Consider the following 20,092-nt stretch of genomic DNA (forward strand, 5'->3'; position numbering starts at 1 on the left):
TGTCCTTCTCTGTGTTACACAACACTAATTTAAACGATTTTATTCTTGCACCCAAAATTCAGGATTGATGGTAAACTGGCAGTAGTCTAAAGCAATAGATAGAGGTATATCGGGAGCGCAGTGCCTCTTACTGACCTAAAAATCTGAGTCAGTCTGGCAAGAATTTGTTTATCACTAAGTACAAGCCTAGCAGATCTTGAAGCCTCTGAAGTCTTGTATATGTCTCAAGGCTAGGACTAGAGCAGTGAGCAAATCTAGTGAAAACTATGCTGCTACCAATCACTGAATGCAGATGCTTTTGTAGGGAGAAAAATCTAATTCAGTTTAGACTGGACTGAAGCTTTCAGCAAAATGCATATTCTCCAAATGTTAGGTACATAGTCCCCAAGTGCAACTCCTGATTTTCCAGAGGAAGTGTGGTAGGAGAGTGGAATTCCTACTTCTTTTCCTCCTCAACCAAAAAGTAAATCCCATCTCAAATTATTGCCTGCTGTACCCCTGTAATACAATCACAGGTAATTATTTTTCCCTAAATAGTTAATATAAGTGTCCATCTTGGAAAATGAAAAATCTCTTGTAAAAGCATGAGTATAATTTTTCTGGTACCAGAATTTCTTCTCTTACTTGTACCTGAAATAGAAAGGTCAGTAAGTGGTGGATTTGCCATCAGATAAAATCTCATATGTTTTTTATCAGTGCCGAAAGATTACTCTGCAGCCTTGGGGCTCACCCATTTACACAGCTGGACACAAGATACTGTATTTTTTTTAAATAAAATAAAACCTTCTTGCATTTTCTTAAGTGCTCTTGGATATTTGGCTCAAGTTCTTCAGAGTGTAGCAGGTGAGTACAAGGCTATGAAACAGAAGATGTGAAAGTGGAAATCATGTGGTAGAATACATAGGTGAGGGGAAGCATGGGAAATAGATGCAGAGGAGAAGAAACCTTGAAGTGAATCCTCTCAGAGACTATTTCCAGATCAATGCTTTCGCTGTTGACCAGAAACTCAGCTCAGATGCTGAAAAAAAAACAAACAAAAAAAACATAGCAGGAAATGTCCATTGACAATGATGACAAACCTCTTTAGGATACTGTAGGGTAGCAACATGAGTTGCTTGACCCCAAAAGAGCTCTTATAAGGAGAATACTACTTCAGTCTCAAGTTTACTTTAGTTTACTTTATTAGAGAATAATACTTTAGTCTCAGTCCTTAGTATTTGCTGCTTAGACTAAATCAGTTTATCCGGCTAACACTTTTAGGCCCTGTTTTTTATTTCCAACCTGCTTCAAGTACAGCTAGTCACTGTCCATCTGAGAGAATCTTAGCTTTTAACCCAAGCGTTACAAATTATTTGGTTGAAAAGCAATGGCATACCTTCTGTGGCACCTGTATTAAATGTCTTTTGTAACATATTTCTAGCTATGGTTTAACTGGTTCTCTTCTGTGTCCTTCTGTGATGAAGGGTTTATAATAGTTTTTATTGAGGGTTCCATGTGGGTTTTCCTCCCCTCCAGAGCCCATCTTGGTCTGAAAAGCCACATTATTCCATGCTTGGAAACTTCAGAGGACTAACTGAAGGATATTGCATAATGCTGCAGGCTCTGTGGTTGGATGCAGGCTCTATTTCTACTCTGCTATGGTGGTATCTAGTACACCCCGAGAGCACGTATTTGCAAATGTTGTTTGGTGAATAAGTATCGTTGCCTGTAAAAATAGAAAACAAGACATAAAGTTATTTCAAAAGCTAAGGAAAGAAGGATAAGCCTTCTGCTCAGTTCAATGAATTCTGTTGATCATTTGGGAGGAACTCTCTGCAGCTCCATTATTTTAGTCACTGCAGTGTGGATGGGTGCTTGGATGGAGGACTGTGGGTTATTTTCTCATTAAAACCTTTCAGTTAAGACTTGACAAAAAATGAAATTGTTGGGTTTAGTTCTTACCAAAGAACATAGCAACATTGCTGGTTGATTTTTCAGCATTTCTAAACCATTCTTGCCTTCCCTTCCCTCTTCTTTTCAATTGCCTCCCAAAGCCAAATTGCCCCAAAGCAGTATGAGATCTAACAGCACCAACAGAGCGCGTTCAGCAAAATGTCATTTCTGTATATGCAGATTTGGCTCATCTCAACAGATTTAGAAATACCTTGTGAATTGTGTAATTAAGGTTCCTCATTTTACAAAGCTGTGAAAGCAGTTTCTCTATTTAAGAACACAGTAATTTTCTGGAAAAGGTTTGCTACCTAAGTACTTCTTCTATCTCATCTATTAACTGAAAGTTGTTTCTACACCTTCCTTCACAATGAAGTTTGGTTGTGTTACCTTTGGTTACATGGTTATTTTCCTTCTGTATGCATGTTCTCAGTGTGACTGGATAACTTCAAATTCTCTCTTTCTGAGGATTTAATTATCCTGCAGAAAGCATAAAGGGTTCACTCTTTCCCTGTATGTGTTACAAGCAGCTCATCCTTTCTCAGAGACTTCACTCGTCTATCAGATGATGAACTAGTTGAAGATTTTGGAAGGAGACCTATCCCAATTGCTGAGTGCCTTCTGCTTCAACAGTAAATGTCAATATACTCTGCTCTTTGAGTTCTCAAGCTTAAGCATCTCTCAGGATAAGATCTTTCAATGTTAATTCAACCACAGGGATACACAACACTGTGCTTCTTGATGCTAAGATCTGTTAATGGCATAAATGTCTTTTTCCCTCTTTCTACTCTGGGTTGGCAATGTTGGTTACAACCTGCCTGTCACAAGATGGCATGGGCTAATTTCACTTTCAGGGCATGCTATCTGTGCTTGTAAAATTCCCAAAAAACTTCCTGGAACTCTTTATAAAGCCCTTTATTCAGCACTCAGTGCAGGACTGTGGCTGCTGCCTGTGTAAACTGTTTTTCTTTGAGTAATGTGTTCTATTACTATGTATCTTCTGCTGTTATACAAGCTGTTTATTCTGTGGACCTTAGATTCTCCCAAATTTACATCATGGGAAGGTCACAACTGTCACTTAGTTTTTATTTTGATGCACTGCATTAGACTTCAATAAAGGCCCTTAAGAAATACTTTCACAGTCATATTGCTACCCATCAGTAGGAAAATAGACAAGGAAAAAATGGCTTCTTAAGGGTCAGACACAACCACAAGATGTTACCAACAACATCCTCTCTTGCTGGGGTATCTTGGTCACTTAACTGTCTCATTTAATCTAGCAGAAAAATTACATGTTTCTGGACAAATCTGTCCTTCAGAGGCGGTTTAGAAAAGCACAGTTAATATGCATAATATTTTAATCTCATGATAACCTGAAATGAAACATGCAGCCATTGTATTTTTATGGTGCAATAACAAATGTTCAGTACTAGACAGAATTTAACCTTCAGTTACTGTGGTAAGTGGTCTCCTACCGACAATCTATTTCTGAACAGCAGTATTACTGATCGTCTTGGAGAGTCTTGTGGGAATATCGCAAACTGTTTGAAGATAAATAAGGCTGTCAGCCTTGCAATAAATACATAAAAAAAGAAAAAGACCTTCTATTTCCCTAGAAATGTCAGTCTTATGTCTTTACTACAATTTATAATAACATACGAATGTCATCACCCAGGGTCTCTTTCTCTTCTGATTTCCAGTAACTGTAGAAATAATGGTTATATACCTAATTGAATTTTGAGAGACCAGACAAAGCTCTCACTTTTTGTATGCCAAAAATGAATGCATCATGTTATGAATCTGAAATCCAACTTGTCCTGCTGGCCTTGTGCTCCTGGAGTCTAAAACCACAGTAACTCGTGGTACTTTCTAACTGAGGTAACAACAGTTTCTTTAAAACCAGATAAACAACACGTGAAAGCTGGATTGCTTACAAAACAACTCAGGGAGGGAAAGTCAAGGTATTTACTGGGAAATGTTTGGTTATTAGATTCTTCCCATCTTCTTTCCCATTTCAAAGTGTTGATGCAAATATGAGATTGACAGGTGGCAAAATACAGTTTTGGTCTGCAGGGAAAGAAGCTGTGGGTAAAGGATGTCCAGCTGCCTGGACAGCTTGAGGAGAACTGTTTGGTTTAGAGTCTCTAGTCAGTATTTGAGTTTCCCTTCTTATACGATATGTGTATGGATTTTTTTTTTTATAGATAATATACTTTGACAAGTTGCTATGTGTCTCATCTAAGCATTATAGCACATGTACACTGAACTTGTCCCAAAATATAGCAAAGCTAATGGCGAGAGAAGGATAATAGAGTCAGTGGGATTTGGTGTTCTTTCTGTACCTATCAAAGAAATTATCATTAATTGTTGCCTTATCTCTAAGTTGTTATTAAGTTTTGTGCTGCTGCAAGAGTAAGGCCAACACCCCTGTGGACAAGCTTGGGGAATCTGGCAGAGAAAGAAGAATTAATCTTATTGCCAGTTCTTTCTCTTCTGATTTTAGCAGGTACTGGTAGGATCAGAAAGGAAAAGATGGCTGATCATTTATCTGGAGTTAATAAAATCACAGCACTAGGTTGTGTTTTTTGAGTTTGTTTTTTTCTCTTTTTTTTTTCTTTTTTACAGTCTATGAAAGGAATGCTGTTACTCTGCCTCTCTCTCTTAACTATTGCCTTCAGTTAGCATAGCTCTCAAAATAATGGCACAGCTTGTATATAAGCATGGAACAATCAGAACCAATGACTAGTCAGCAGCTTTCTCGCATGATATTCCAAGATACAGCAACGTTAGGATACTGCCCCATAAGCTCTCTGATGCTAAGTCTTTGTGGTTTAAAATTGAGGCAGATTGTAGTGACGTCAAAGCTTCTATCAGAGAAGTTTACATTGCATCATCTCAGGCCTGCTTTTATGGTATTATGCCTGAACACACCTATGTAGGAATATTATCCCAGTTTTACAATTAGGTGGGAGGGATAAGCATAGAGAAACACAAAGTGGTTTTCTTATCAAAGATTACAGTGAGTTTGTGGCAAAGCTCAGTTTGGGCTCCTGCTCCTATGCTAAAACCCCCCCGACAGCAGCTCCTTTGCTTTGTAGAATCACTCTTCTGATTAGCAGCAACTGTCAGCAGGCTTTATCACCTACCATGCTCTTGCTATGAGATGTACATGGTATGCTCTCATATCTGTTTCATCCAAAGCCTATTCTTGAGGGAGAAGCATTCAATATTTTAGGTTCAAATTCAGGTATTTCTCAGTTCAGTTCTTTTGCAGAAATCCCATTTCTTTTTTTCATTTGACTTCATTTGTCAGGAGTTGAGACAACTGAGAGTACAGAAATGCTGCAAACAACTCAAGCAGTAACATTTCCTTTGTAGCAAAATTCACTATAATGGAATGCTTTCTTCTGCACCATATTTACTGAAGCATTTTCATTAGAAGCTAAAGAGGGTCAGCCAATTTTTCTGTTACTTCTGCTTCAACAATTGCTGTTGCTTATTCTGGAAATTAAGAGGATAACCAGAAACCAGTTATTAATCTGTTTCACTTTAAATAGGCAAGAGAGGTAGAACTCAGATGGGAAGAACCTTCTATCAAGTTGCAGTTACTCTTTTCATTGCCAGCTGGGAAGAAGTACCTGCTAGCAAGCTGTTTAAGAATGCAACTTCATTATGAATAGCTGAGAAATCTGTTAACAAGGATGAATTACATTTATTCACTCTGGTTGAAGATGTTTGCTGTATTTTTAAAAATATGTTTGATGAAGGAGTCATTAGTAAAAAATATTTTGCCTTTATGTGTCAGAGTAAGTAGTGAAATCTATGCCAAATATCCTTGCAAAAGAACGTGATTTAGATGACACAGTGACATTCACTGTCTGTAAAGGAGACAGAACAAATCCAGATGGCTGAGGAGCTGTTTAATTCTATTTGCCTTTCTGATTTTCAATTACCTTCATTTAAACAGCTGCAAGGAAAAACTGCACAGGAAACTTCCAAGTGCGTCTGGATGAATTAAATTACTTTGACCATAACAACTGTTTTCTTATCACAAGAGAAATGGAAGCAAATACTGGTACAGATGTCTTCTGAGTAGTGAAACTGAATGCTAATAGGGACAAAGGAAATATTGTAATTACAAACTAGGTCCTTGAAGTTTGACAGTGAAAAGATTCAAAACCTTTTCCTATCCAGAACAGAGAATCTACGTGGACATTATCCTGTGTTTTCATACTAGGACACTGACCTGTCCTACCCTCCTAAATCTTTGTCTTCCTGAAGGAATGAACTCAGGACTTGTGCAGGTGACTTCAGAGCAGAAGTGACCTGTGACTCATTTCAGTGGCTGATTCAAACCTTTGTCTAGATCTTGAAGGGTGTTGGGAGTCTGTTGTGAACTGAAAAAAAGAGACTTAATTTAACTTAACGTTAAATTGATTTAACTGAAAGTTGAATCTTAGATTACCATTTTCAGATTACAAAGAGAGCAAAGTAGTTGAACAGATTGCTTGGGATTGCTGTGAATTCCACATCACTGCCACTGTAAACAGCAAGTTAGACAAGTATGTCAGGAATCATTTAAGTAGAGCCTACATTGTCATAAAGGAAAAAGAATAGATGACCTCTCAACATCTTTCAACACTTCATATGACTGTGCTTTAAATTTAGATATGCAATTAACATATATGTAATTTGAAGGAGCCATTCTGAGTAGTTTAATTATGCAGTTCTGAAGAATGTCTTTAAGAAGCAACTAATCAGCTGTTGAATACATACTAGACTGGAACAAAGCAAGGAGTTCCACTCTGGGCCTTGTATTTTCTTCAGCTGATACACTTCCTTGTTACTTTCTTTAAAGAACGTTTATAGTATATTTTTTAACTTACTCTCTTTATAATATAATGAGGCTTGCTGCCAAAATTATTTTCCTGTTTGCTGTGTGAGGTGTTCATAATTACAAGCAGTTGCTCCCACTACTTTTTTATGAAAGGAACAGCAGAAATTGCAGCTGTTAGTGGCTCTGCAACTTGGTGGGCTGCTATGAGAGAGAAAAAAACCCTCTAAACCACTTTTAATATGTGGTGCAGAATAATTCCTCTCTGAGTCGTTCCTTATTGTAGTAAACTACTTGCCACCACTGAGAATGCATGCCTCCAATTTCAGTGATTTAAGATAGAAATATGCAGTACTGACGTCTATAGACTGTTGTTCCAAAAATAAGGTCAATCGCAATGTAACTGGCGTCTGCTGAAGATGCAGGTCACTTTGTGGCCTGATCGAGGTGAATAAGGATAGCAGAAGCTGGTTTAAAATGTAGGCAGAACAATAATTAAAAACCAGTGGCACAGGGAAGCTTACATAAATCAATAAAACTGGTAGTTTTATGAAACTGTGTTTTGCTTCCAGTAAAATCAGACACAGATTGTTCAGTTTTTGTCATCGTAACTCCACAGATGCAGCGTAAGATGAGGTTATGTCACTTAAATGCAGTGCTGGTGGAGGAACTGACTGTGTTAACATTGAAAGGCATTAATGTAAAGCCAACATAGCACATGAGCAAAGCCTTGTTGGGAAGCTCTTTAGAGTGTATCAAGTATGCCTCAATCTACCTTTGTGTTAGGCTTCCCCCATTCATCTCTTTGGCAGTCCCCTACTGGAGCTGTGATAACTGGTCAACTGCATTTGCAGATAAATACGAGTTTACACAGCTCTCTAAAACTGCGGCTCACAGACCTGAATGAGGATGGTTAGCTTCAGGAGGATCACCTTTCTTCTAGAAAACTCTTCAGGCAGTGTCACTGGTACTCATTAAAAACCAACTTTCTGTGGTGAAGGCCTACAAGGAGAAAGTGTTACTTCATTTCAGTTACAACGGCTGGTGGTTTACAAGGTTTTCATCCATTTGTAGCATGGGGAGCGTGCAGATGGTACCAGCAGCACTGTGCAGTAGTGTAGCAGAATGCTGGCCCTTCCAGATGGTAGGCACAAGGACCTGCTGATGGCCACCTTTCCTCCACACCACGGCCCGGGAGGTGCTGCACAGTCCCATATGCTGCCGGGAGAGGAGGAGCCCACCGCGGCCAGGCCCGTAGCAGCACAGCTGCCACATACGAAGAGGGCTAACCTCCCAGATGCCTTTCCCCCTTTCCCAGGAATCATAAATAGCCCTTCCCTCTGCTTCTTCCCCCTCCCGGGGTGAGGGCCCGCTGCTGCACACACCAACAGCCCTTATCAGCTCTGCCACTCGCCTGGCCGGGGAGAGGCGGTGTCCTGGGGAAGGAAAGGGGTTGTGCCAGGGCTCTGCGGGCAAGGGCTCTTCGGCCGCAGTAGGAAAGGGGCCTCATCGAGGGGAAAGCCGGGGGGGGGGGGGGCGAGGGCTCAGAGACAGTGTTGATAAGGGGTGCCCCCGCCCCACCGGGAGGCAGCGCGACGCCCTCCCTTAGGGCTCCCGTCCCACCCTCCACCCGCGAGGAGGATGCGGAGGCACCGCGGCCGTGCAGCATCGTGGGGCGTGAAGCCGGCGGCGGGGACATGAGCCCGGGGTCCGGTTGGGCCCTGGGGCCGCTCCTGCTGCTGCTGGCACTGCTGCAGTGCGCAGCGCGGCGGAAGGGTAAGTGCCGCCCCGACCCGGCTCTGTTCGCTCTGGGCTGCGGCGGGACCTCGGGCCGTGAGGGCGGTGTCCTGCGGTCGAGGCGCGAAGGAAACGGAGGCCATGGGCTAGGGGAGTTGCGGCGGAAGGGAGGTGGGCAGACCGGGCGGCAGCGGCACCGGGGCGGCGGCGGGGGGGATGCCTCATGCGCCCGCGGGCGAGAGGGCTGGGCTGGACCCGTGAGGTGGCTTTGGTGCCGGGGTGGAAAATGGCGTGTTTCTGAGGAGTCGCCAAGTTTGATACGTAGCAGCGGGGGGGGGGGGGGGGGGGGGGGGGGGGGGGCTGAGGGGGTGGAGAGGGGGGTGTTTTATCTTCTGGAGCAGCAATCTGAGGAGGACACTCACATGGCTTATCGGAAGATTGAGGCATCGTGAGAAAATTGTTCCGTTCGCTGTTTTTAAATTTAGTTTTATGATTACGTGGAATGCTGTGGCATGCTGACGGGTTGTATTGTCTGTGCTTACTAGGTGCACACACATAAGTATATAAAAACATGGAGAGTTAGGAGGGGGAATCTGTGATGCTTCCCGCGAGCCTTAACGCACTCAGAAACGTGCTGTGAGGAGAGCCGGGACACTGCATGCAGAGGGGCAGTGTTACCACACTGATAAATTTTGCCTGTAAAAGAAGCTGGCTAGAGTGTTCATGGGCCTTCTCCTTCCAGTTATGGTTATGTGTTTAAACACCATGTGAAGACAGGCAAAAATTGGTCATATGCACAGGGAGATTTGTATTCTATCAAAACCTCACCCTCTTTATTAATCTGAGCTTAGAAGAGTAAAAGAATTCTGTATTGTTGTGCTCAGCATCATGAGACAACATCAGCTTGTGTACTGTTATTTCTTAAAAAATATACAAAGGGTGTAAGCATATGCATGTTTTGTCTACATTCAAGCTGTCTGTTCTGAGGTTTATCATTTGGAAAGCCAGTGCATGTGTGAAGATAACAAAAAGAGCTTTCAGAAAATGGAGGGAAATGCAAACAGTACGCTGAAAGTATGAATACAAATTAGGCAGTAAGTTCACATTTTGTTCTAGTTTCGTGTATATTTATAGCTGTATCAAATTGCGGTAAATTAGGTTGTGTGTCATATGCTGTAAACTACTTCTAATATAAATTAATTTCTAAAACAATGTTTCTATATAAGTCATTTTCCTCCTGGCAGCATTCTCAACACTGGTTTTACGAATAGCATTTTTACCATATACATGTTGATGATACAGGTTACAAATAGATTGATAAATAGCCCAAATGTCTGTGTGTAAATAATAGAAACAAAATAATAGAATAAATGAAGAAACAGAAATCAAAAATGGGAAATAAAATTAATATGGAGAAAAGATTTGATAATATTGGATAGAACTATTTATTAAATGTCTCACAGGCTTTAGTGACAAGCTGGTTTGCTTATTGTAAAAGGATAGATGAAAAAAAATGTTCAGTGTAGTTATTTTGTTTAATCCTTTCTTTTATTTTTTTTGTCTTTGAATACTATGGCTGTGGTTTTCCTGCAAGTTTGAAAAAGAGATGTGGGGAGATAGGATTTTATTCTATGTGTTTTAACCTGGGTTGTATCTCCAGTTTAAATTCTGTTTCAGTTACCAGTTAGTCTGTTAAAAAAATAATTTAAAAAGTAATTTTGTCTTTTTGTTCTTAAAGCAGTTGTAAAGAGATCAGTTCCAGATGTCTGTGCAACTTGCCACGTTCATGCTACATGTCATCAAATTGAAGGAAAAAGTGTCTGCATCTGTAACTATGGATTTGTAGGCAATGGAAGAACCCATTGTCAAGGTAGGCTGCCATTTTTTAAAATGGCAAGAAACCGTGTACATTCCTAAAATGTTTTTTTCTCAAGTAATATTACTGAATTGTTCAAAGTGTAGTAAAAGCTTTATCATTTCCTGGCAGAATTTGTGTGGATGCTTTTGACTTTTTTACTTTTTTTCCATCAGCTAACCATGAGCTGTACTGGATACAAATGCTTAACTGTTTTATTCAGTTTCTGCTATATAGTGAAGGATTTTAATTAATTTTGTCTTGATAAATGTAGGGTTGTATCAATTACTTTTAAAATCTGTATTGGAATGGTTTATTATTTTTTATCCTAGCTTCAGGAAAAAAAAAATCAGTATGGTGGCCTTCAGTTTATTATTCTTTTCAACCTATGCATCGTTGAGCTGAAAGCTAGACAATAAAACTTACAATTAAAATTGTAAGCACATCTTTTGCTCATTTTTCCAGTTATCTCAGATTACTGGCTAACTGAAAATTAATCAGTTGAATGTTCTTAATAACAGTGTGCATATATGCACATTTCTTAAGGGCGGATGTCTTGTTACATGGAAAGTGGTGTTTAGCGTTTTTTTATTACTGTAGCTGATGGTGTCCTTTTAATACTATCTTGTACGTGAGAAATCAATATGTGAATTAAAGGGTGATGTCAAACATTGTGTCTGAGTGTATGTAATAGTTTACCCCTTTAAGGGAAAGGTCCTCCACCTCTAATCTCTTCCACAAGCAGTGGCACCCTCTTGGGCCCTGCACAGAGTTCATTTATGTCATTATTGTGGAAGATGACAAGCTGCATATTTTGCCATGTTAATTCTCTGCCAGTTGAGTGAGTTGGTAAGATCAGCACAAGCTCCATCAGGTGCTGCAGACAGTGCATTATGTAAGGAAAAGCAGAAGCAAAGGACACGGCTTTCTGGTTTCAACAGCTCTTAGATCAGCTTAAGCTGTGTCATGAAACTTTATTCACATCTGTTCCACTTAGGGACGGCAGCCTCTGTTGGTTCAAATGGTCTAGCTTACTAGCAGTGTTTACATCACAAATAACTTGGAAAAACGGTAAGGGGAAGTTTGTTTACCCAAGAATGAGTGAGGAGGGGAGGATACCTTACTTTTCTTAATCTCTGTCTGATGTGTTTTAAATGTGCTGACAGATAAAGATGAATGCCAGATTGGAGCCAGCAAGATCTGTGGAAATCATACACTGTGTCATAATACACACGGAAGCTTTTACTGTGTTTGCCTTGATGGATACCGAGCCTCCAACAACAACAAGACATTTATCCCTAATGATGGCACAAACTGTACAGGTAGACATCACAGAGTCTTGAGCACCAGGAATCCAAAACTATTACAACACAGATCTTTTTTCCTGTCACTTTGGAATTTACTTTTTAAAACTGTATCACAGCACTTTCTGTTCTGCCAACACTTACTTGACAATTAGGTTCTAGCAGCTGTGAATCAGTTCTATTTTGCATTCTTTTCTGTGTTACAAATCATTGCTTTGCAGTCACATTCAAGCAAGAATGTTTCCAAAAGAAACTAAGTTAAAGAAAATAAGATGATACTTATCTTTCCCCCAGAATGCCATATTTGTGTTTAGAGCAGAATATTAGCCAGTTCTGTGTTACAGTAATGAACTGTTGTAACTGATTAAGATATTTGCAGATATGGGATTTTTCTGGGATTGTTGTAGCAGGACATTAGAAAATATTTGTCACGTCAAACAGGAAAAAAAAAATTGAAAGATAGCTAGCTACAAAATTGAGAGTCTTCTCCTTCCAGATGCTGGAATGCTAGGTAATAATACGCCATCAGAAGCTACATAGAACCCTTCACAGATTACTGTATTTGTTTAAGCTTGGGTCCTACATTAATTAATTAAAAAAAAAAACAAACCCTATTATGCAGTGCATATATTTTTCTCTGAATTTTTAGATATAGATGAATGTGAGGAGTCTGGGCTGTGTGGTCACAATGCAAAATGTGTGAATACTGAAGGAAGCTACAAGTGTTACTGCAATGATGGTTATAAATTAGAAAATGGAGAGCATTCTTTTCATCCAGATGGGAATACAGTTTCATGCAGAGGTGAGAGTCTCTGGATGCTGTTTTTACTAGCAGATAAAATCAGATCTTCTGTGATATAGTAATACCTGCTCTGACCTGTGCTTTTAAGTCTGCAGAGCGGAAGCCCTCTGCGGGTTTTGCTTGCTGTATGATTTTCTTTCTTCCTGGGTTCAGTTTGTTCTAATGATGTCTGAATGGTAGAGTTGACAGCAGATATGATTTCTACAGGCTCTCAGAAGTTGATCAGATCTGCAGGGTCAAGGAGGCTTAATAATGCCATGAAGGTGATGTAGTTAGTTTCTGAATAGTAAGGAAGTATGGTATAATCCACTGGTTTATAAAACCACACTGCATTATAATCCACTGGTTTATAAAACCACCCTGCATGAAGGGAAAGCGAAGAGAGGATACAGTAACAATAACATAGCAGTTTCACTATTTGTTATGTATTCTGCCAACTGCATAAATAAGCCTTTCTGTTTATCTTGCCATAACAACAACAAAAAAATTATTTTGAAACTTTCTCCTTTCCTCTCTAGTATAGGTTTTCATAGATGCAAAGTGCTAGCAGTGAAAGCTGTAGCTGTCACAGTATTTAATGAAGCTGGGCATCCCAGGCTCACATGCTTCTGTTGTATCCAGCTCTCATTTCTGAATTATTGTAAGAACCATCAGTAAAGCTCACTGTCTGTAGCTTGTCCAGTTTTTCCAGCTGGACTGTTCCACTTAATTTTGGCAAAGGTGCTGACAGCCCTGCTTATCTCACCAACTTCCCCCTCCACATGCTGTGGTAAAGAAGTGCTGACTGTGTTGCTTGCGGAATTGGACAAGGAAGCCCTGTCACAGAGAGGAATGTAGCTTTTTTTTATGCAGGCTGGTTCAGTGAAGTGGATCAATTGAGGGGCAGACTGTTTAATTTCAGCCTGTGTGCAGTGCTTCGCTTTTCCCAGGCACAGGGAAATGAAACTCCACATTGGGGCCTTAAATTTTCATCTGGTGTTGAAGGATTATTTATCCATTGCTGTAGTGAGAGTAGCACACACAGAGCACTGTCTGACTGTAGTGTCTCCTCTTTGGTGTTGTGAATGACACCAGCTGTACGTTAGTAAAGGTGTAGCTGAATACACGGATCACTGTGTTTCTCCAGCTGTGGCCAGTAAAAGTTTTCTGCTCTAATCTTGTACCTCTTTGGCAACCTCTCAGATTCATCTGATGGGGCATATTTTATGACGTGACCATCCAATTCAGCTCATTTTAAAATGGTCATGTGTTGTGATTTTCATACTGTGTGATCTTCTAACACAGTCTCTTTGCAGAAATTGGATGTGGTTCCCCTCCTAAAATGAAGCATGGCTACGTTGTGGGGAACTACAGCTTGCTACCAGGAAGTGCGGTTCATTATGAATGTAAAGAAGGGTTTTACAGCAACGAGGGGAAGTTCTCATATTGCACTGCAAATGAAACTTGGGAACCTGCCACTTTAAGCTGTAAAGGTGAAAAGAGTCTTAAGTCGTTCTTAAATTCTTCATTAAGCTGGTTTATGCATGGGGAAGTGTGTTCGTGAAAGATAGTAGACTGTTTCCTTGGTCCAAAGAATAATTATTTCACAAGATCTCGCTATTTGCAAAAAAAAAAAAAGAAAAGAAAAAGAAAGAAAAGGACAGGTTATAAAACGGTGTTACCTCTTCCTATTAGTGAGTGACATTTTTGTTACTGGTCCTTCCACTTTTACAGACACTGCAGTGTGTCCTTCTACCTGTGAACCAAGGCGTAGAAAACAAGTTGACTTCTGTTCTGTAGCCTTTTCTTTCAGGGAACAAGACAGTGAGTTAGAAGGCATTAGTGACCTCTCATGAAATGATCAATTTTTATGACAGCTTATGAAGTTTTTCCAGAAGGTTGGCTGTAGATACAAAAGAGAGGCATCATACCACCTTTCATCCCTGGGTAGCCTTCATGATTTTAAGAGCATTTGTGCATGAGCAATTGGTTTTACATCTCTGAAGTGTTAAGATTCCTGAGAGTGTCTTTAAAACTTCCACTTGCTTTGGTGTTCTAACTGCCCATTTTGTTGAAATATTTGCTCCTTACATGTGCAGAATTTTATGTTCCTGTGAGGAGTTACTAACTCTGTATATTAGTTAAATGACACTTGGAAGTGCTAGCTAATGGAAGTTACGCAGTGTATAACAGTTCTATAGGGCAGAATGTCATCCTGAAAATCATCACTTAGTGGGGAGAGTTCCTTCTTCCTTTCCTCAAGATACAAAAGCCCTCTTGGTTTCTCATTCTTTCATGATTCTTTTGTTTGTGTGTTTTCTTTGAGAGAGGATAGAAATGTAATGTTTTAATGTGTGTCTGTGGGAAGTGACAAGCTTATTTCTCATTTGTGTTGCAAGCTCTTTTCCTGGATTTCAGTTAGGACTTCTCTTTTCGTAAAACTAGCAAGTCTGAATATTTATTTATTTATTTATTTTAAAATATTAGTAAAGGCACCTTTAAATAATTCTTTAAACTCTGAGAATGTCCCTGGTAAGTCTTTATCACTTATTTTTCTCCTGGCCAAGTGTAACGTCATCCTTTTTTCGAAAATCAGTAAGTGTGTCTTTTGTCTTCCTTCGTATGGTAATTTAGGACTTTATTTTATGTAGTCATGATGAAACTGGCCATTGAAGGTAGGTCAGACTTGGTAAGATGTGTGACCTAACATCAGGGTACTGTAAATGGAGCAGATCCTCTTTTTTTGTTTAAATACAAGTGTATGGCTATACTCTGTCTTTGAAGGTTATAGCTTTCTTTGAATATTAATAAAGGAATTGTTTTGAGATGGTAAGTCAGATAGCTTAATGGGAAGGTGTGATGTATGTGAAGAGGTGGTTAACATGACACAGCCCTCACATTCAAGTTTGACATGAAAGCGTTTTAGATGGTGGCTTACCTTAGAAAATGGATAGCATATCAAACAAGCTGCTTTTTTGTGCTACTTGACTTCTTTGTTTTAGGCACTTGTAAATGACAGCTCTGCATGTTTGTGGGTAGAGCAACTATTACAACACATTTTGAACAGATGTAGACTTTTGGTTTAACAGGAAGCTTTTATGTTGTATGTTGTAAACTTGTGTGGTTTTGCATTTCTCCAGTCCTTGTGCACTTTTAAAAATTTTGTCATCCTAAAGGCAGTTTCTGCTCAACTCCCTCCCTCTGACTGTTGTTCACTGCAAATGGTATAGAACCAGCTTGGCATCTGTAATCAGGTTTGTAAAAGCAGGAGAATCCTAACTTCTTGTTCTTAAAAAAGACGTTTTCAATATACTAGCAGCTAAGCTGAGGAGAGAGTCACAGATTTAGCATGCCATTCTGAGACAAAAGCAGAAGGAAGTTATTTTATATGGAAGCAGCTCTGGAGTAGCTAGGAGTAGCTACAGCACTCTTGGTCACAGTGGGGATGTCACAGAGGGCATCTGGGGAGTGTTAGATTAACACAGAACAGGGTTAGTTGGTAACAATGAAAGAAATACAGGAGTGCAGCTGTCACTGCTTCTGCTGCTTGAATTAAGTTTATCTTCCTCTTTCTTCCTCTTTCTAGGTGTGGATTGTGGGATTCCACCCTCTGTTTTAAATGCACATCCAGCATCTGTAAGTGGGACTACATATGGAAGTGAAGTTACTTACAATTGTGTTCATGGTTACTTTATGGCAAGTGGCAATCAGACTGCAGTCTGCAATGCCAAAGGACAGTGGGATGGTACTGATCTGGTGTGCAAAGGTAAATCAAATCTGCCTTCAGATTTACTTAGCATAGATACTGTTTCAGACACCAAAATAAATAGCAGTTGTCAGTTAGAGACATCCTCTTTGGACAGTCAGAAGACAGCTTCTGGCATGTTCAGTCACAAAACAGAAGCCACATATTAAACAGTATGTTTGTTGTTTGTTTTTTTTTTTAACCTGTGTTGCTAATGAGGTTGCAATAAATTGTTAAAAGTTACCATTCTAGGGACTAAATCCCAGTGCATGTCAGACATCAGGATTAACATGAGATGAAAATCTATCCTAAATTGCTGCCATTTTTTTTAGCTCAGTATCTACTCTGTGGTTGAAGCCGCTACGTGGAAATTGAACCACTATTAGCAGTTATCATCCCTAAAAAATTCCATATTCAGACAGTTTCCAGTTGCAAACTGTGATTGCTCAAGCAAGCTATTGTTACTTGACATGAGTCCTAAATCCTTCATGTTACTATGATCTAGAAGAATGTAGCCCAACAAGTTTCTTGATGAGAAGAAGCTCAAAGGTACATTTAAAAGTGAGTTATTTTGCCCAACAATATTTTCACTCTATTTTTACTCTGATCTGATACTTTAACTAATGTGACCTCAGGATCGTTAGTCTTTAGTCAGTTTTTATATTGACACAACTTCACTTTTCCATTCACTGGGTGCTTAATATCTTTTCAACTTGATCCAGCAGGGTCAAGTCTTCCATTTATTGCAATCAAATGTAGTGACTTTTTTTGAATGTGCAATGTGTATGTTACAACCGCTCTCTACTTTTAGAATCTTCTCTAATATTCTTATTCTGGGTCACCAGTCCAAATAGAAGGTTCACTGTGTTACACAGAAACACATTTCTGCTTTCCAGTCTAATTAGAGGGTGGCTTTGGGCAGATAGCTGGAGTTAAGCAGCAGTAATCTTTTTATCTCATCACATACTGTCCTAGAATTTAAGCATGCTCTTTGCATGTGCATTAATTATTCTAAAGCTTCTTCTGATGTTTTATAATAGATGCATATGTTCATACATTGGTGTATGAAAAGGGAGGTAGTCATGACGGTGGATGTATTACCTGTTGCAAAACATATGTTTACTTTTAAAGGTTGTACATGTCACAATTATAAAATTTGTTTTTATGTCTTTTTTTCCTCTTTTTTGAGTTAAATTTCAGAATTGCTTACGATTATTTATTAAACATTTTTAAATGCACAGCATATAAGCTATAATGAAGGTAAGATTTCAATTCTTACATTGTTTACTTCTTGTAAGTTAAGTGATGCAGAATCTTTTATTGGGGTGCCATGTTCACTGTGGATTTGGGAATTTGAACCCTAAACAATATTTGTCCATTTGCTTGTTCTTCACTCTTTATTCTTTTTTGTTTCCTCATTTTATTATGAAGGCCTTGGAAACAGTTGAGCAAATTTATTGATTTATAAGTGCATTATCCCAGCTTTCTAGTTACCTCTAAAGTGGTCTGACTAACCCCCCAAATATGCCCCCATAGGTGTTCTTTCTCATGTCCGTAGCAGCTTCTCCTGTTTTCCAATGCTTGAATTAAATCCACTGGCAAAGGATCAGTGGATTCTGTTCTTGATGCTGTTCTTCCATGTTACTGCTTGTGTCATTTTTCAGATTTGTTGTTACTCATGGTAGGTAAAATAAAGGAATAAATAGCATGTGGGGGCTAAAAGAATGTTATAGGATGATAGATGTGTTAGTAAAAATTTTCTTAGAGATCTTTGTTCTCCATTTTTAAACAGGACACTGTTCTATTTTATGGCTTATCTTGAAGGATGAATGCCCCACCCTACTGGAAATTCTCCACTTACAAAATTCAGGGTTCTAAAGGGCTGGCCTGGCTTCTAGAAGTCACTAGAAGTGAAAACAAGTGAAGCGTTACTTGTTGGGACAATTCATCTCTCTTCCTTAAACACTTTGATATGCCATACTTGTTTTAATTTTCTGGTTTTGTTACCCTCTTTTATTCTGTTCCAGAAATAGACTGTGGCAAACCTTTGCTGATTCCACATACAGAAATGACCTGGGACAACTCTACCACCCTAAGGAGCAGAGTGTACTATCAGTGTAAAGAAGGATATTATTCTAATGGAGGCAGGAATTTTTCAGAATGCACAATAGATCAGTCGTGGGAGAATATTACATTCGTATGCAAAGGTACATATTATGTAGGAGGCTGGTGTGGGGTATGCTGTTTATATATTTTCACATTCCTGTTCTGAAGGTAGGAACAGGAGGAAGGATGAAGGCAAGAAATCCCTGCCTAGTTTACCATGTAGGGCATGTGGTGGTACTTTTGTATGGAAAGGTTACAGAAGAGAATGTTAACTGTGCAACATTTTCTAGTAGATGCCACAGATCTTTCTCTAGTTGTCTTCCTTTTTATTTCAAATTGAAAGGGGCTAATGGAATTGGAGTTAGGCTGCTGCACTGAGAATCTTGAACTTTAAAAGCCAGGGGAACTATATGAGCAGAAGACATTTAATAATATTTTGTTGTGGGTCTAATACTGTGAAGTGCACTGTGATGAAAGTAGGGGCAGTGGAATTCAAAACTCCTTTCTTTTTTTTTTTTCCCCCCTTCTCTCATAATGTCCTAAGTAAAATTTGCTCAAGGATGTCTTTCCAGCATCCAGTTGTCTGAATTTTCAGCCCAGAAGGATTTTCTTAGAAAAGAATGAGTTCCGAGAAGGGAGATCTGTAATGAAGGTGGTGTCATACTGTGGGCTTGGAAACAGGATATACTAACATTTTAATAACAGCAAAAAAATAGCAGATGTTTTGGACTATGTCTGTTGGGCTCCTTAGTGTTCTTCCCTATCCTTAGAAAGAGATGTCACAGGTCATAGATCACTGTCCATCTCTTGTTCTTAAGTAGCAGTGTTGTCTTTTGCAGATGGCAGTGTTTATGTAGCTTTGTTATAGCCACATGCTTTTCAAAAGGACTGGAAGTGTGTCTTTGACTGCTACAACTTCACAGACAAAGCCTTTACACAAAGATTTGCTGCTTGATACCTCTCTTGCCTCACTTGATGTCTTCAGCATTCACTGCGAATATAACACATGACATCAAATAAAATGGGCATGCAGAAAAGAAGTTCTCTCACTTTTGACAGAGCCCTAATAAAAACGTTACTGCTGTTGTTAGAGGGCAGAATTCGTATTTCATTTAGACAATTTGCATAGCTGTACTTTATGAATTGGCTTTGAAGCCAGCATTGTGTAGAGTGGCTAAGTTGGTCAGGTGTGTCAGTCTTTGTAATGCTGAGAGTTTGGTCTTGAGCACTCTGAAGCTTAGAAGGGCTTCTAAGCAGAGGACTTCTGCAGACTGCATTCACGGGATTTCAGCGAGACCTTTGCCAGAGGCAAAAATGTATACACCAGCTCTAGCTGTTGGATCAAAAGAGTTATGGGCAAAGAGAATGGGAAAAAAAAACCTTTAAAGAGCAGCCTAACTAGTCCAGGCTCCTATTTAAAAAAAAACAAAACACAAACCACGAAATATTATGAATAGGAAATTAGCAGCAAGGTCTTCAGCTTTTTAATTTCTACATTTTTTACACTTACTAGAGGAAAAAAATGACTTTCAAATGAAACGACATTTCTGTTTCAGTAATGATGTGTTTCAGATGTATGTAATCTTAAGGGTGCGTGTAATTAATCAGTAATTCCTATTAAAATAAAAGAAAATCATGTACCATTCCAAAATAACTTAGGATAGAGCTGGAAAACTGTTTGTCTTCCTGCTGCCTGAGAAATCTCATTAGAAGCAGAGAAGTTGAGAAATTCCCCTGAGCGTGTTCCCTTTGACAAATAATCACTTCTTTGTTTCTTAGGCAGGGATTGCTATGGAACGCC

At 39.3% G+C, this 20,092-nt stretch overlaps 1 protein-coding gene and 1 long non-coding RNA gene across 8 annotated transcripts in view; one reads left to right on the forward strand and one right to left on the reverse strand.

The window, feature by feature from the left end:
* Positions 1-1,163: 1,163 nt before the first annotated feature.
* Positions 1,164-7,862, reverse strand: LOC133270158 (uncharacterized). The gene is made up of 3 exons (XR_009743680.1): positions 7,663-7,862; positions 6,185-6,326; positions 1,164-1,705 (listed from the first exon to the last, which is right to left on the reverse strand). It is a non-coding gene; the product is annotated as an uncharacterized LOC133270158 (long non-coding RNA).
* Positions 7,863-8,100: 238 nt separating this feature from the next.
* The window catches only part of SUSD1 (sushi domain containing 1), a 44,601-nt gene continuing 32,609 nt past the window's right edge, over positions 8,101-20,092 (forward strand). Inside the window, exons 1-7 of one of the 7 annotated variants that reach the window (XM_061455146.1) lie at positions 8,106-8,539; positions 10,239-10,370; positions 11,522-11,677; positions 12,309-12,461; positions 13,757-13,933; positions 16,027-16,206; positions 18,213-18,392. In XM_061455146.1, coding sequence (XP_061311130.1) covers positions 8,461-8,539; positions 10,239-10,370; positions 11,522-11,677; positions 12,309-12,461; positions 13,757-13,933; positions 16,027-16,206; positions 18,213-18,392 — 1,057 coding nt within the window. In that variant the 5' untranslated portion in view covers positions 8,106-8,460. Of the gene's footprint in view, positions 8,540-10,238; positions 10,371-11,521; positions 11,678-12,308; positions 12,462-13,756; positions 13,934-16,026; positions 16,207-18,212; positions 18,393-20,092 lie in introns of all 7 variants that reach the window. The other 6 variants (XM_061455138.1, XM_061455139.1, XM_061455140.1 and 3 more) reach the window with 6 other exon arrangements.

Source organism: Pezoporus flaviventris, unplaced genomic scaffold, assembly GCF_033815535.1.
Source record: "Pezoporus flaviventris isolate CSIRO_AGI_PZ_B2104156 unplaced genomic scaffold, CSIRO_AGI_Pfla_v1 ptg000018l, whole genome shotgun sequence".
Taxonomy (NCBI): domain Eukaryota; kingdom Metazoa; phylum Chordata; class Aves; order Psittaciformes; family Psittacidae; genus Pezoporus; species Pezoporus flaviventris.